The 17,488-nt window shown below is 28.5% G+C and overlaps 1 protein-coding gene across 1 annotated transcript in view; it reads left to right on the top strand.

Moving 5' to 3' along the window:
- Positions 1-1,642: 1,642 nt before the first annotated feature.
- Positions 1,643-17,488, top strand: part of LOC113521989 (uncharacterized) — a 29,212-nt gene continuing 13,366 nt past the window's right edge. The window contains exons 1-2 of the mRNA XM_031910027.2: positions 1,643-1,832; positions 16,873-17,121. Of these exons, the coding sequence (XP_031765887.1) occupies positions 16,956-17,121 (166 nt within the window). The 5' untranslated portion in view covers positions 1,643-1,832; positions 16,873-16,955. The remainder of the gene's footprint in view (positions 1,833-16,872; positions 17,122-17,488) is intronic.

Here is a 17,488-nt window from a genome sequence, read left to right as displayed (position 1 = left end):
GGTTACGACCATCCATCAGGCAGGCCAAAAGCGTGTTTGACGTTTTAAATTGCATGGAAAAAAAGAAAAGTTAGGATTTATGTATTCAGCTATTAAAATTCCAGTTTTATTATACAAAATAGGCATTTTTGATAGGCACCTAATAGTTTAAAATTTTCTAATTTACATTGTGCTACATTTCAGATGGAAAGCCCGTTTTACGTTCTTTGGTATATTAGATTCGACTTTTCTTTTTCGACCTCCGCATCTAATAACCTTCTTTAATAATTATCTACATCACTTTCCCTCTTTATATTTTCTCAAACATGATGAATTGCCCATTCGATTAATAAAATTAATCATGATCATCACTAGTTTGATTGTGAGTAGATACGATAGTCGATAAATATGTTTTTTTTTATTACTAACTGATCTCTGAATATTAAGACAATTAAGTAGAGAATGAGTGGAAAGATAACAGTCGACAAATGCTTTAAATTTTTCAATTATTTTTTAATTTTAAGTACCACACACTGTCACAAAAATTGTCTGGTACTCAAACTAGGATATCCTGTGTTTTCAGAAACCAAGCAACGGGGCCAACCACTTCCCAAAAGAGAGAATCGGTAACTTCGAATGTATATTTCTCGTAAATCACCCGATATTTTCTCCGACTCGAAAACGATTTAGATAATTCTTTTTACATCCGTTTAATCACATTTAGTTGATAAATTTATTTTGTCATAATTGAAGTAGCTATTTTTATAAAACAAAATTAACTAAGTATGTTGAAACTCTTGAAATTGCATAATAAGTAATTAAGCATAAAATTTGTATACATACATTCTACTGAAAAGTATTCACATATATTACTTACGTGTGTTGTTTAGGATTTTATTAATTTATTATCATATATGCTCATTTAAATTATTGTGCACTTATTCGCAATTTTACACTTTATAGAGGGTGTATAAAGTCTTCTATTACCATATAACTTACACTTTGTAATTGTTACATGTTACATAGGTGTAAGATTTACTAGTGACTCATTATGCTGCTACTTTACTGTTAGGCTTCTTAATTTTATAAATTTGTATTGTAACTTGTTCAAAAAAATATTTACATTCAACATTTATAGCGCGTTAAAGCACTTTAAAGAGTTAGAGGCATAGTTTATAACGTACCGTACCGTACAACACGACTTTATCGTTATCATTTATTTAATAGGAAGGCAAAACGTAAACGCAATTTTAGTAAGACGCTTAATTTACTTTCGTTGGTAATATCATGCTATGATGTACATCCACGATTCAGAAAAAATTAATACCCAATCAACTTGTAAGTTAAAATTACAATAGACATTTGCTAGTACCTTATAATAATAATTATAAGTAAAAAACGTGAACTTAGAAAGTAGCAGATAAATAATCATGAGCCGGTTCCGATAATATAAAATGCATTAAATAAATACCTCTACCATTTCACCCATTTTCGATATAGTTGCTGATAGCTGACATAAATTATGTTAATTTTTTTAATATGGCACTACTGACCCTGTTTCTGGTTTGTGGTCGAAACGTTCCGGAATCGAGCAATATGACGCTAGGGTCGTGCTTCTATGCGGAATGGCGAGCGCGCGCTACACTTGTTGTTTGACCGTCTCTCAGACACAACACACCATAGACAATCTTTAGGGAATCGCGCGGGAAAATTAACGCTGACGACCTTGGATTAAACAGCTGTAGTGGTGTTTTGATTTTTTTATCAGTGTTCTTTAAATTGTGCATATGGAATTTTGTTTTTGATTGGAGAATTATTACGGAATTATAATAAAGACAATTAATAACTAATAGGTAAGTGTTTTGTGTTTTTATTAATATAATTTAGAAATACTTAACAATTGGTACATTTATTTTAAATACGCTATCGGGATTTAATGCGCTGAAAAAATTATAGATAAATTAGTTCTGATAGTGTTTTTAAAATATGTGTAAACAAGGTGAAAGTTTAAAATTAACAGTTGATACATTTTTAATTATTACAATAGTAATTACAAGAATATTGAATTGCAAAAGTGTTCATTAGTTATTTTATTAATGTTCATCAATAAAAAATATTTAAATTTGTGCTTATTGATAATTATAAATTATAATATATTTTAAATTTTCGATAATCCTATCATAAAACAATATTATAAATTTGAAAGTTTGAAAAGATGTTCGGATGTTTATTATGCAGTCACGTTTAAATGACCGAATGAATTTGAATGAAATTTATTATATAAGTAGGTTATATTCTAATTAATATATAGAATCATAAATACTGATTCACGTAGGCAAATCCGTGGAATATATCTAATAATTCCTACATAAACAATAGTCATAGTTTTTTGTTAATAATTGGAAAATAAAGTTTATTTGTCAAATGTTACGTATATTACTTTACATAAGTACATTTTAAGTAGTTATTAATATTACTACAAATACCTATTAAATTTGGAACCAATTTTTTTTACAAAAAAATATTTATTTATTTATCTATTAATGAAAGGTACATCAGTTAGGATTCTTGATTAATTAATTATAATAACATATTAGAATATAGGGCGAGAGATGGGCAGCAGCGTCACCCTTAAAACATCTCTAAAACCTTAACTACGGTTGCAAACTCGCCTGCCAAGCGTGGCAACTACTGGCAAAACTCCCCTTATAGGGAAGGTTTATGTCCAGCAGTAGACAGTTAACGGCTGAAATAATAATTAGAATATAGATAATGGCTACAGTGACCGTTTACCATTAAACGGGCTGTAAGCTTGTTTGCCACCTTTAATGTAGTGGTATAAAAAAATGGATTTACAGACGTCATGAAATCGAGACATTATATTATTCCAAACAAATTTAAATTGAATAATGCAAATAATAACTACCTAAATTGATTACGGATACAATATTTAAGTATGGAGTAAAAATGTTACAAAATGATGAAAAAATTTCAAAATAATCAAGTTAGATTTAAAAATTTCCTTATTTTTGAAATCGGTTAAAATGTTAAATTTCTTTTCTGAGTTAAATTTCTTGGTAGAGTGCTGTCTTCAAGAAAATGATTCATATAGTAATAACTATATTGCCGCTAAATTATAACCCTTTGTCAGTAAATTCAAGAATTTTATGTACATGGAAGCTTGTTAGTATGTATTTGCTACTTTTATGTAGTTGCTAATTATGAAAGCATTATTTATTATTATTAAATGCACGACCGGATTGAAGGTGTTAATTGTCAGAAACTTCTTAATTTTACACTAGCTATTTCCTACGTCCTTACCCGCAAGAAACCTTCAGTTTTCATGAGGTTTTCCAGATGCCATTTCTTTTCATGTGTATATATAAATACTTAAAAATTAATGTTCTACTGTTAGGAAGCTGGCAGTTTTTTTAATGGATGATGATAAAATGGTGCATCCGCCTATGCTAACGGTATCTAATGGCAAGGCACCAGTAGAGTATGGAACAATAAAGATGAAGGAAGGACAGTTGGTCCATCATGGCAGATTCACTAGAAATTAATTACTATGGTTTTCAGGGAGTTCCGCATGGTAATAGATCTATGAGAGAATATTGCTATTAATGAGAATTAATAACTTAATTGTCTAAGGCAACTAAGGGAACTTAATGGTTGCGGGATGGCCAGCAGCGCTCCTCTTTAAACGTCATCAAAAGTCTAATTACATTTGACATCCTGCCTGCCAAAAGTGGCAGCTATTGCCAAACCTTTTAATAGGGGAGGCCTATGTTCGACAATGGACAGTTAGCGGCTGAAAAGATCCCAATTATTAATAATCCCTTTCGCCTTGGGTAGCTGAGTGTAGGCTTAAATCGGTAAGAGATATATACTATTGCTTAGTATACAATTAAATTTGGTATTATTTCTGTGCTGGATTGGTGGCTTGGTATAGACTTAAGAGTTTTAGCTTGTGGCACTGATATATACTACTTTGTTTACCTGCAATATCTCTGATATAGCGGGCGCCTATGTGTGGTAATCACTTACCATCAGGTGAATTACCTCGTTTGCTCCCTAGGTTATAGAAAATATCAAGGTATCTCTTACCACATCCTTGAGAGACAAAAAGGAGTGGTGATACAGTGCACTTGTTCTTACTCCATCCCCAATAGATGATAAGAAATGCACTTGTTCGGTTTCTATTCGATAGGTTAACTGGTAGAATTTTTAACGCAAAATTAATGAAGAATCTCAATTTGAGACTAGTTGATATTGTTTATTATTTCTAAGACTATAATATTTATTTTAAACTAAATATATAGTTATATTGTGTACATATCGTTGAAATTTAATCTTTTCTATATTTGTTTTCATACCAAATATGAAAGTGTTGTTTGTAATCTCCGTATTGCGTAATTATCTCTAATTATATATTGTTCTTTTATATTAATTATCATAAAAAGTTATTTAAGTGATTAATAATTAAGTTATATTCACGATGATATTAGTTGAAATTCTCAAAAGTCACGTTAGGTCGATGATTTATAATTGACTTGCCCTGAGAAAGGGGATAACATTGTTTTTCACTGTAAGCAACATTTTACGTTTTTATGTTGCACATTGTTCTAACCTATTGATTACGTTCGGTTTGTTTTTTTTTTTTGCAATTATCTTAACTGGAATCTTCATTACATAATGGATCAATTAATGCAGAATTATAATGATGAACTTATTATTATTGATTTAATTATCTCTCTTTTAAAGAGAGTATGGTAAGAGAGTTTACGTTCAGAATTTATTATAGTAAACGGATATTATTAAGTTATACGTGAGCACAAAATTAATTACAGTATTATACAAATTTAATATAATAAATGCTTAAGCAAATTTTAATAATATCGATTAGCTATAATATTTTTTCATTAAAGTTTTATACAAATTTAATATGTATAAATATCTCATACATACTTATACTATATTCTCACGGTAAAATACCAAATTTTGTTTATAGGTCTATACATTTAATACTTTTAAAGAATCTTAAAAATGTGAATTTAATTTCATTTTTATTATTATGTATTTTTTGTATATATGTATTACGAGATACTTTTGCTAATTTTGAACCAATTTTAGTAATTCTTTTTTTATTACAAGAGTTTACTTTCCTATTGGTTCCACATTAATTTATTACGTTTTGAATTGAAGAATTAAATCGCAATAAATATTCATCAACGATTTCTTAAAAAAAATTAGTTTGTATGTTAGTTATAGGATGCTTTTGTTAATTTACCGTAGCATGGCATGACATGGCATGATTTTATTGTCACGGTAATATACACAATTGTAAGAAGATGCTTTTAAATAAAATGCAAATGTACCAATTTATATTTTAATAGTAGACACGTCTAAGTTAATAACCGAACCGAATTATAGAAATCGATGTTTACTCACACATCGTGAATATATGCATATAGGTTGAAATGACACGTAAAAAACTCGAGTTTCGTTTTACATAGTTTTGGAAAATATTAGTATATAACTTGTATTAAACAACTTTGCTCGTATAAACAGATAAAATGTCTTAAGCTAGAATAATATTTAATTTGATTCGAGTTAATATAAACTTTTTTGGATTCCAGTCATAACGTAATTTGATATCCCCAGAAATGATTTTATAAAATGTTTTCTTTTATATTTGATGAACATCAGCTTCTCTAGGAAGTCGAAGTTGAATGCAAAAAAGGTTCGCCAAAGTTGGAAAGAGGTCGCTCTATCTGAAAATCACCCAAATGTTTTTACATACTTTCATTCATCACATTTGCTTATAATAGGTTTCAATACAAGTTAGACATAAGTAACATTAGTATCGCTCTGATATGTATATATTAGGGACATTGATGACGGAAAAAAGGTAATCACTCATTTAGATGTCGACAATATTATTACAACAATATTATCTATATTCATTTCGACTAAATTTTTTTTTTATACTATATATTAGACAACCGATATTTAATATATTTGTTATTGGGCCAATATATAGATATTGTAACTACAATATATAGTCATTGATTTATATTACCCACCCCTAGTTACTATTGAACAATATTATATATTTTTCTACAGTTATAGATACTTTTAAAGACAAAATAAATCTAGATTTTTTGGAGTTAAAAGTTAATATACCGTGAAACAAATGTTTTATTTTTAATAAAATAAATCCAACTTAGTAGATAACAGAATATCTACGCACTAATCTCGACCGCAAATTAAAAGAAAGTGAAAAAAAATAATAATAATTCATAAATACTCGTATACATATTGAATATTTATCACTTAGTAGGAAAAAAATTTGCATTGAAACGAAACGTAGGTATTAAACATGTAAATTTTAACATACTTAAATTATTTATTTAATATATCATATAAGTGTGGTCTCTGATATTCTTTACATAGTAAAAGTACTATGTAGAAAATAAAGTGGTTGGAAATATCCCTTTGGTAAATACCAAACCATACCAACCAATTTAAAAATCGAGGCAGATCTCATTTCAACTGCATTTTGTTTATATTAGCTTTTTTACTAGTTATTTTCACGCGACTTTGCCAAAGTGAATCAGTATATAAAGTATTCTGTATTAAGTTACCATGTAACCTATCCGTTTACCAAATTTCATCCATTATCGCTCAGCCGTTTGAGCGTGATTTTGTAACAAATATGTAAACAATGTAATCAACTTTTTAACATCCAATAATGTTTACAAACTTTCACATTTATATTCTTAGTAGCATTCTAGATTGAATTTACTGATTGCTTCTATAAAGGTTCATCATCATTTTAATAAGTTACCAAACTTGTTGATGTTTACACGCTCAAACGAAATTTGATTATTATTAAGTACGTATATGAAATAAATTATTAGAACGATAGAGAGTAATTGAATAATGTGATTTTATAAGTCTATTAAATACCGTTTACGGTTAATATCATAAATTTAAAAATGCCACTCGGACATTATTAATAAAATATTACCTACGTAAAATCTTTTAAAATAATCTTTGCGAAGATACATAATATAACAAGTTTAATAGGAAATTAGATATATAAAAATTATTTAGTAACTTTTCATTGATTATATCTATGGGGGAGGTCTATGTTCAGCAGTAGATAGATAATGGCTGAGATAACGAGATGATGACGTTGAAATAAATAATCAAGCATTTTTTTTGAGAATGATAGTTTGACTTAAGTTTATTTAATACTTCTTGTTTTATTAATTAAATTACAATTTTATTAATAATAATAAGAAATACAAAAAAGTTATTTAATAACAAGCGTGTATTATCCCATACTAAATTTAAAGAAAAAAAATTTTTTCTTCGTAAGAAGATATTTTATCGTTGATTTCGTTAACCGATTAATACTTAATATAATATCTACACAAGTCTGTAAGTACTTTTAAGATATTTTTAAAAGGAGAAGGTTTTAAAATTCGTATATTTCTTATACTTTATTGTACACAAAATTTTTATTATTATAATTTATATAAATTAATGATGTAGAACAGGCGAGCTTAACTCTGTAAGAATTCACTTCCAGCAAACCTCGTATATAATAAGTATATATTTGTATGTATTCGCTTTATATTTTTGTAATAAGCGATATCTTTTCAAATGGGTAACCGATTTTGGTAGTTATGAGTATATTTGCATTCAATTCGAACTTATATCAAAGCAGATACACAATACTCGTATATATTGTTCAAGCAATATACTACATTATGTTGCATAAAAAGTATTTACAAAGTTCATAATGCTCCACTGAAGCATGTAGGAGAAACAATTTGTGATGTAACATTAATTCATGTAAGATAGTGTATGGCGATATACTTACCTAATGTAGCGATAAGTAAATTATTAGTGATTAATTGTAATTCTGTTTAATTGCCTTTTTCTTCGTGTTTAAGTAAATTATAACCCTATATATAATTTAATAAAATCAATTTTGGAACGATATAAGTACTTGTTATGGTGGTGTTGGTAAATGCATATCAAAAACAAGTTTACCAACATTGACATTGGATCGAATTTAATCTGGGTAAACACATTAATTTTCGGAAAAGCGCAGGTGCTATTTCATTAGTCGTGTAAAGGTTGGTCAATCAGGTCGGCCAACCTACTAATACTAATAAAATCATATCATTAAAATATTCAATTGGTAGTTCGGTATTTTTATTACGTCCCTAATGTTTATGTTGTAGTTTTTATAGAGTAAAAGTAACGTAGGTAAGTACATATTCAAAAGATGCAAGCTCAATGACTTTCGACTTGCTTTTTCCATGGAACAAGTTTTTTAGAAGTCTTGTTGCGTAAAGATGCAATCGGCGTATATGGTTCACTTATCGTTCATGCGGGGTAACTACACATCAGTACCGATACCTACATAACGGATTACATCATGTGGAAGTTGACAGCTAAGGGGTTATTACAGTTTTTAATTTATTGAATAATGATGTACGCATTATTATTTTTAAGTCTATATATACATACCAGCATATCAGCTTTTAACTGTCCACTGCTGTCTCACCTGTTATCCCTCACTGGTACCCCGCCAATGTATACCGATAGCGCAGGCGGGGTTACCATTCCATTATCATTCGTTAGAAAAAAACACAGTGAATATATATATATATATATATATATATATATATATATATATATATATATATATATATATATATATATATATATATATAACGACAATTTACTATGTACACATTTCAAACAAATACGCGTTTATAGTGTAAATCTCTCCTTACAAGAGGAGAAAATGACGCTGACCAAGCAGTTTGGTATAGTAATAATATATTATTATATATTTATTTCAAATGTTTCATAATTTTATTAAATAATAATTTAAATATTTATATTGTATTTTTAATATTATAAATAAAATGACAGTCTGTAATATATCATGATATTTGTTACTCCATTATACTAAATCGCTGTACAAATTTTAATGAAATACAGATCACTCCCTAGATAAATATCACAAGACTCATTTTATTCTAATTTAAGATGTACCGTGGAGTACAGTATACCCAATTATGTCAATATTGTTAATAATTAGAAAATTAATAATAAATTTTATATAAGTAATGTTGAAAAAAAAAATAAATAGGAACATAATTTTTTTATTTTCGAAGAAAAATAAATAAAATTTTGAAGATGCAAATATATTTCCTTAACTTTATGTTTTTTATTGCCATAGTCAGATTGTTTATATTAATAACTAGAGTTCAATATTACTCACTTCATTTCTAGTCTTGACATTTAAGTTACAGGAAATGGAGATCGATGCAACTTTCATACAATTAATGGGAACTCTTCCAAAATGGCTCTTAATCAAAAACATCGTGAAACTGTAGGTAAACAAAAAATAAATTTATAATATGATATATCACGTCAAAATGTATATATATATATATTTTGATAAAATTTCTATGGAACCAATCTATCATAATATATCCTTTCGGATAAAAAAAAAAAAGATTTTTCCAAACCGGTTTATAATTGACGGATTTATGAGGTAACAAACATAAAAAAATACTACGAAATTGAGAAAGCCCTTTTTTTGTAGTTGATTGAAAATAGATATCTTCTATGAATTATTGATTCTTAACGTAATGCCATTATTAAAATACCTCAATATTATGTACTAATTTAAGACAAGGCATTATCTTGCAAGCTTATTGATAAAATTACAAAACGGGAATAAATTATAGTGGACAACCGATCGTACTGGGATCGCGCAACACAACGTTGTAGTTAGATATACTTAATTACAATAAAATATGGTGTCAGATAATTACATCCATAATTTTAAAGAAGAAATAACGGTCTTTTGAGGGCAAATCTACATAAATATGTAAATAAATGATGAATGGTGTATAGAAAAATCGGTTTTCTAAATTATCGCGGTCGAGAGTTGAACCAAGTCAATTTATTGCTGGTTGACTGATGCAACTGACATCCTCATATTATATAATTGATTAATTTGTTAAGCCAATACGGAAATATTATCGTGAAAAAGTTATATGTAATATTAATAAATAATATTCATAAATTTCAAATATGAACGTTATTAAACATAAAACTTTACACACAGACAGTATTACAAATACACCAGCTATAATATTATATCATTTGTAATAATTTATTATGTTTATCTTTTTAAACAAACGTTTGTTGTTAGTTAGATCTAAAATAATTGAATGATATCCTATTGTAGTTGCATTGCATACGGATTTCTAAATAGCTGGTTAATTTTTATGTAAGTAGAGGATAAAAAAAATGTGCGAGACATGCAGGGAAATCAATACTAGTTTCATACTTAAAGAAAAATAATTTAATTAATTTAATTCTTGAATATTTAAAATGCCTTTCTGAACCGAGAATAGAACAAATTAACAATATGTAAAATCAAGACGTTCTATTTTTAAATGACTTTAAAAAATAGTAAAAGGCGATCGTTTTTCAGTCACCTTTTTAAGTACCATTTACGAGTACATGATATTTATTTTGGTTTTTTTTTTATTATTTATTATGGGGCATTTGTTTTGTTTATGATAAAGTATTGTACCTTTTTTAAAAGATTTAATACGACTGTATTAATCCATATTAGCTTATATGGACGCTATAAGTGAAAGGACGAATTGAGTAAAGTTAAAAATGAAATAATTTTTCTGAAGGTTCAATATTAAAGCGAAAGTAATGCAATATGCACTATAATCAAATCCACTGTTTGTATAAATATGTACTTTCAATATTACAAAATAACTATTGCAATACGCAAGGATTATTGTCCAATATTGGTATCATATTGTTCTACATTCAAATTGTTATACTCGTATTATTGTCTTATTTTGTATAAAGATAAAAAAACATGGGCAAATAATAATAACAAAGTGTTGATTTTAAAAGCTTTAACTGTTTGAGTAGTGAAAATAAGAGCAGTGAAAATAATGTCGTCTTATCGATTATCAGACATTAATAATAATGTATCTACTAAACAAACATGTTAATCGGTTACATGAATTTTTATACATGTTAATAATTTATCTACAAAATAAGGTATTAATAATACTTAAATATAATAATAACGATTTCCATCAAACTACAATTCAGAATACAAGTCAAACACGTTTTATGACATGTATTTTGGTGAAAACAGGGAGTTAAGATACCAAACAAGACCTACTTCTGCGTAAATTTTATACGGTTTTGAATCAATAGGTTACAAAGTCACTTTCTCTGTAATACTTTAAATTAGGGATGCACTATATGTGGTTTTGGGACAGGGTAGTAAATTAATAATTAGAGTACTTACTTCTTCTAACACAATGATGTTATAAGAAGTAGAGCAGTGGTGTCCAATCGGTCAATCGCGACTTTTAGTCCAATCGATCGTGGCAAGGCAAAGAAATATTTTGCTAATCTAGCGGAAGATGCTCAGACGCAATGCTTACATCATCATAAAGAAGTAGTTACTAAGAATAATTTTCAGTTTTATATTTTTCCTCTTCACGAAATAAAAATATTACAATACTATATAATTGTATACTGAACTATGTTGTTCCATTTGAGATTTCAAGAAGTATGTAACTGGTAGATTGTACTGGTAGATTTCGTCAGTGAATAGTAGATCTTGAGACTAGTCAAGTCGGCCACTCCTGAAGTACAGTATTCATGAAGTGAATGATATCGCAGATAGTACCCATTGTACTTGACTACAGTCACTTTCTTCAGAATTGTTTAATAAATAACAACATTGTATAACACAAACTCGTCATGACTGTCAACAATGCGTGATATTTGCAATTATTATTACGACATGAACAATGCTTGTTTTCATTTCACATAATTTATTTCAGTGTCCATGAATGTTATCTGTGATCAATAAAAATAGTTTTAGTTAAATTTGAAAATAATATTATAATTATTAAGCGTATTCAAAAAGGAAGTTCCTTAATTCGTCTATTTTTGTATTTATGCAATACGAGTTATTATGTATTATTTTAATATATTATATATTAATATTAAGGAGCCCAAACTATAACTACTGTATCCATTTTAAATTATAATATTAATGTTAGTACTGTAACTTAAGAAACTACATGTTGTTTTTACGAAATAAAAAAGTATTACTTTTTTAATTGCGATTTTGATGACTATTTTCGTATTGGATAGGATATATTCTCGTATTCTGATATATTGTTGTATCAGCTTTTAACTGTCTACTGCTGATCATAGCCTCCCCCATAAGTGAAGGTTTTACTAGTAATTGCCACGCTTGGCAGGTTTGGCAATTACAATTGCACGATGTTTTAAGAGAGACGGTGCTGCCCATCTCTCCACCTTTCTTAGTCGCCTCTTACGACACCCACGGGAAAGGAAGGAGTAGCCTCTCCTATGCCGGGATCTACTCGACTGTTCGTCTGATATATATATTTTAGTACAATTGTAATAGTTGTTATTTATGAAATAAAATGTTATACTATAAATTACAATCAGTAAGAATTTTAGAAAAGTAACATAGTTAAAAGGGCACGTTAAAACATCTTAATTCACTACTTTCAATGTATTTAGAATAATGATATACAGTGTTAACTTTTAATTCTAAACAATTTATTAGAAGGCAGATATAAAATGGAAACCTATCAATTTTTACGAGATGCGTTCCGAATTTATAATAATATGTTAACATGTGTTGACTACAGTGAAGACGGATTTGTTATTGCTGTTATCATTATCACAGACGGCAATTTGATGAATGGAAGGTCATCTGAGTCAAGTGAAAACCGGAGGTCATCATGTGAAAATATTAATTTCGTTTGCAACGTGAACTGATTCTTCGATAAATCATAACAGTAGACACTGCAATTACATTGCAACGCTGAAGGAAGCTCGTTTAAATGGAAGTCATTATTTTAAGAGAAATGAATGAATGTGAATGTATTGGGAACATATTAATAACAGGTACCTATATACTCGTAATTAGTGTGTAATCTGAGACGGACGACAGATTTAGAAATATTGAATTTATTCATTCTGCATATTTATTCATTAATGTTGTAAAACAAATAATAAATTATATACCTATTATAATGCTTTGGGCATCTGCCATTAATGATAAAATTCCATCAGTATTTAAAATATAATATTGAAACAATAATTACACCTAATGTCTAATAAGAAAACATGAAGATCTTTAGATCGATAGTAGTATTGCGCTTAGTGTATTAGAAGTAAAGAAACTTGAGGCTCCTCCTGCAGACCCTTTTATATTTAATGCCCGAATTATAAAAAAAAATATCATTCTAAAAGAAAATGAAATAGACACAGAGAGAAAGAGAATAAACTAGTGATTCATCTTAGAGTTATTTATGTATATGTGTAATCAGGATAATAGTGTTTACAAATATTGGAGAGAAGATTGTCTTGATATATTCTCTTATATTATGATGTTGTTTATAAAAGTATATATATAACTATATTTAAATTTACGACATAATTTTTTAAGATGTCATTTCAATGAATTAATAAAATATCAATACCGGTAAATTGGTTTGTCGAGCGTTTAATCAAAGTCTTTGTTGTATCAATCAAACTGATAGAATGAATACTTTTATACCAGAATATAGATTTAAAACTTGTTTCACTTTTAAAGAATCATCGACTCACGTTTAACATTAATCATGGAATGTGATCGCACATGAAATATTAGTATGCTTTCTCAAACTTCTAAACACCGGAGCTTCTGTGGTTAAACTATGTTGTACAATAACGGGCCATTATTAAGCTAATTGATTATGAAGGGCAGCCCATCATCGGCCTTTGACCGACAATGAAATTAATATAAAAGTATAGAAGTACCTCATTATTGTGACTAATGATAGTTTTGTTGAACTCTCACTACTACTAATTCTAATGAAGTTGGAACGATGGATCATTCGTTAGTCGTTGGTACTTATTTGCATATATGAAATATAATTATAGATAATAGTTTAAGTAACAATTTGCATAAGTGTAGTAACGATTGGTGATTGATTGGATATCTACTGACGATATAATTATATGAGACTAAAATTTTATCATTCCAACCAAACTAAAAGACTTCGAATATAATGATTTATTTTAAATAACTACATTATGTTATTTTTAAGATGAGTTGAATCATCTTTAGCTAATTAATATATTTATGCTTGCATTGCTGTGTGTGTTTGTATGTGTGTTTGGGTTTGAAGGGTAGGATATGGTAATGCATGGAAGGCACCATGGACTATGAGCATTACATTCTTTTCTATGATATCTTTGATGCAGTTCATATCTATAAACGACCGGTTATATTTACCACTTTCCATTAGGTGGGCCGCCAGCTCGTTTGTTATTCTAAATTGAATATAAAAAAAAGTTTTAGATACCTTTTAATATGTTATGTGAATATTGATTTATTATCTGTAACTATAAGGTGACTTAATCGTTTTCTCTGATGATTTATTAGCACTTAATCACACATAGATGTTGAACATCAAACAATAGCGGAAATAGCGACCTTTGAATATGGTCATAAAAATGACAAAAGAACACATTATTCTTTATGTTAGATAGTCGTCGGTTACAACATTATCATCGTCTTGTATTATATTAATGATATACAGTAATAACAGGTATAAATACTGAAAGTAAAAACGGTGGTCGATTGATCGATATGATCATTGTAATGTGAGATACAAAGAATGTTGTTAGAGGGTTTAAATACACAATTTAAAAATAAATAAAAATCCTTGAAGGTATTATAAATATATTTTATATAATAATTTTGTACATATACCCGTAGCGTTTAAATTTTCTCTAAATTATTCATTCATTCAATAGTAATATTTCTTACATAATAAATCAACGTCGAGTCAAATAATTCATTCTTTATCCACCGACTTGAAAGAGGTTCTCAATTTAGTTGTATTTTTTATGTTTGTAACTCCGTCAGTTATAAACCGATTTGGAAAATTATTTTTTTTTCTGAATGGATATACTTACAGATTGGACCAATTTGGTCACATAGAAACTTTATCGAAGTCGATTCAGTAGTTAAGTTTAAATTAAAATAACTGGTTTAGCCACAATTTAAATTGGTTGTTTGTGGAACAATCTCAAAAATATACTATAATATGGCTTCAATCATGATGGATTAGTTAGGACAGGGCATATTGCTAGAAATGAGGTTGCTAATCCTTATTATTAATAATACCTGCCTCTACTAGTTTTTATTGGGGGGAACGGAGTGTTAGTAATGCGTTATACCAGTCCCATTGCTAGCAATATACCCTCTCAATTTGACATCCACCTGAATTATTACATTATTACAAGTGCCCCGTCAGAGTATACTAAAGCGCGCGTGTAGTTCCATTCCATTTTTATTATATAAAAAAAAAAAAATCAGTCTCAATTCATTCTGTGAAAGGTTATTTGAAAAGTATAATACTTTATACAATGATCGTTTACTGCGACTTTATTTATTAACGCTATGAAGGGAAAGAAATTGGGCAAAGAAATTGTTAGTAACGGGGCCTAAAAGCCCTGCCAAGCTAGCAATACACCGTATCAGGTCAACCTCCACGCGATTCCTCCTGGAAACCATCGTAGTTATTTCTTGTTGAATTCGTCGCGATGGGTCAACTATCTTGCTTTCATCCTAACCACTTACTCATTGGTGCTCTGCCAAAGTATACCGACAGCGAAGACGGGGTTTTACAATTCCACTACTATTCACTAAAAAAAACTTCATAACTTACTATATTTATTCAAAATTACATATTTTTCTGTTTGTTGACGAATGAACCAGTTTAGAAGTTTTCTTAGTTTTGTATACCTATTTAATATTTATTATAATAATATGCTAATTATATAAACAGAAAGTTAAATATCTACCTATATACACAAGTATCTATAGGACATATGTTTCGTGTTGTTTTATACATACATTAACTAATGTAGGTGGAATTTTGTATAAAAATTAGTATTTTAATTTCTGACAGGTTTATTTTGATAATATAGCATGACCACATGCATATAGCATGCATAATTAAATGATCTAAGTATGTATTGATGGAGATTTCGAAAGCGTTTATAGAACGGCCATGATATTTTCTCTCGCATATAAATTTCTATATTGATTAATTTAATTTACATTTTTTTGAGGTTGTTAACGTTAGCAATTGCTACCTTTAATTAATAATTATAAAAATAATTATAATACCAATTTAGGCAAATAATTCTGTAATATATATAATCATAACCAGAAAAATTCTTAATGTAATAACTACCGGTTTAACTTACGTTTAATTTGGCTGTGACGCGAGCGTAAGCCTGACTCGCGTCACAGCTACTCATGATTAAGAATCATGAAACGATCCCTTGACTAGTCGAGCAGTTTCGATCTAATTACACGTGAGTTAAACCGGTTATTATTACATTAAATAATGTGTGCTTACGAAACTTAACAATAAAATATTATAATCTTCAGTAGGTATATTAATTATTATTTTATCCCAAAAAAAATATAGTCTTTAAGTCAGACAAAATAAGCCTAAGACTACTACTTGAGTAAAATTCTTTCTATTGAAGAAACAATCCTCAACAACGGAATCATAATTGATGAAGATTATTGTACCATACCAAAATACAAAAGAAACCCAGTCGAATTGGGAACCTGTCCCTTTTGCAGTTGGTAAATAGATATTAGGGATTATAGGAAATAGGCGATGTAAAATAATTATCCTCAATATGTGGAGTGAAATTTATTTATTGTTTTGTTTTTTTTTTTTTTATCAGATAATGATCAACTCTAACCCGGAGAAGAATGGACGACAGGAAAAGCAACAAAAAAATGACGACAATTGGCTTAAGTTAAGAAAATGAAAAAAGCTATTTTGCGATTTGGTTTGAAGAAAGTATACGAGATGGCGCTGTTAGTGATTTTGGTAATGGTAACAAGCGTAATAGGTACTTCGACCCCTACAGAAGAGATGGCGTTGGGGAACGTTACAAGATTTGCTTCAGGAGATCTATTTTCGCTTGTTGGTGAGTTTGTGTGCTGAATTTAATCTAAGAATCTAATATCATAATGAGGTCATTTCTAAATCATCATCACTTTTTATCTCTAAAATGAAAATTTCAATTGATATTAAAGCAAAATTTTAAGTCAAAAACTACTATGAACGTTTATGAGTCAGAATTATATTAAACTTAATTCTTGATGGTCATTAACTGAATACTTTCTATAAATTATCAATTTAAAATTTTAATTTAAGAATCATGTTTAGGGAATAATAATTCAAAATCGGCCTAATTTATGGGCTAATAAGTTCGTAGTCCAACCATAAAGACCCTTGGAGGATCTATATATTATAATTATCTGTATAGAATGCACACTTTGATAATCCTTCTT

Source organism: Galleria mellonella, unplaced genomic scaffold, assembly GCF_026898425.1.
Source record: "Galleria mellonella isolate WM207_F2 unplaced genomic scaffold, CSIRO_AGI_GalMel_v1 utg63, whole genome shotgun sequence".
NCBI classification, from domain to species: Eukaryota; Metazoa; Arthropoda; class Insecta; order Lepidoptera; family Pyralidae; genus Galleria; species Galleria mellonella.
This window is presented reverse-complemented; position numbering and strand designations above follow the sequence as displayed.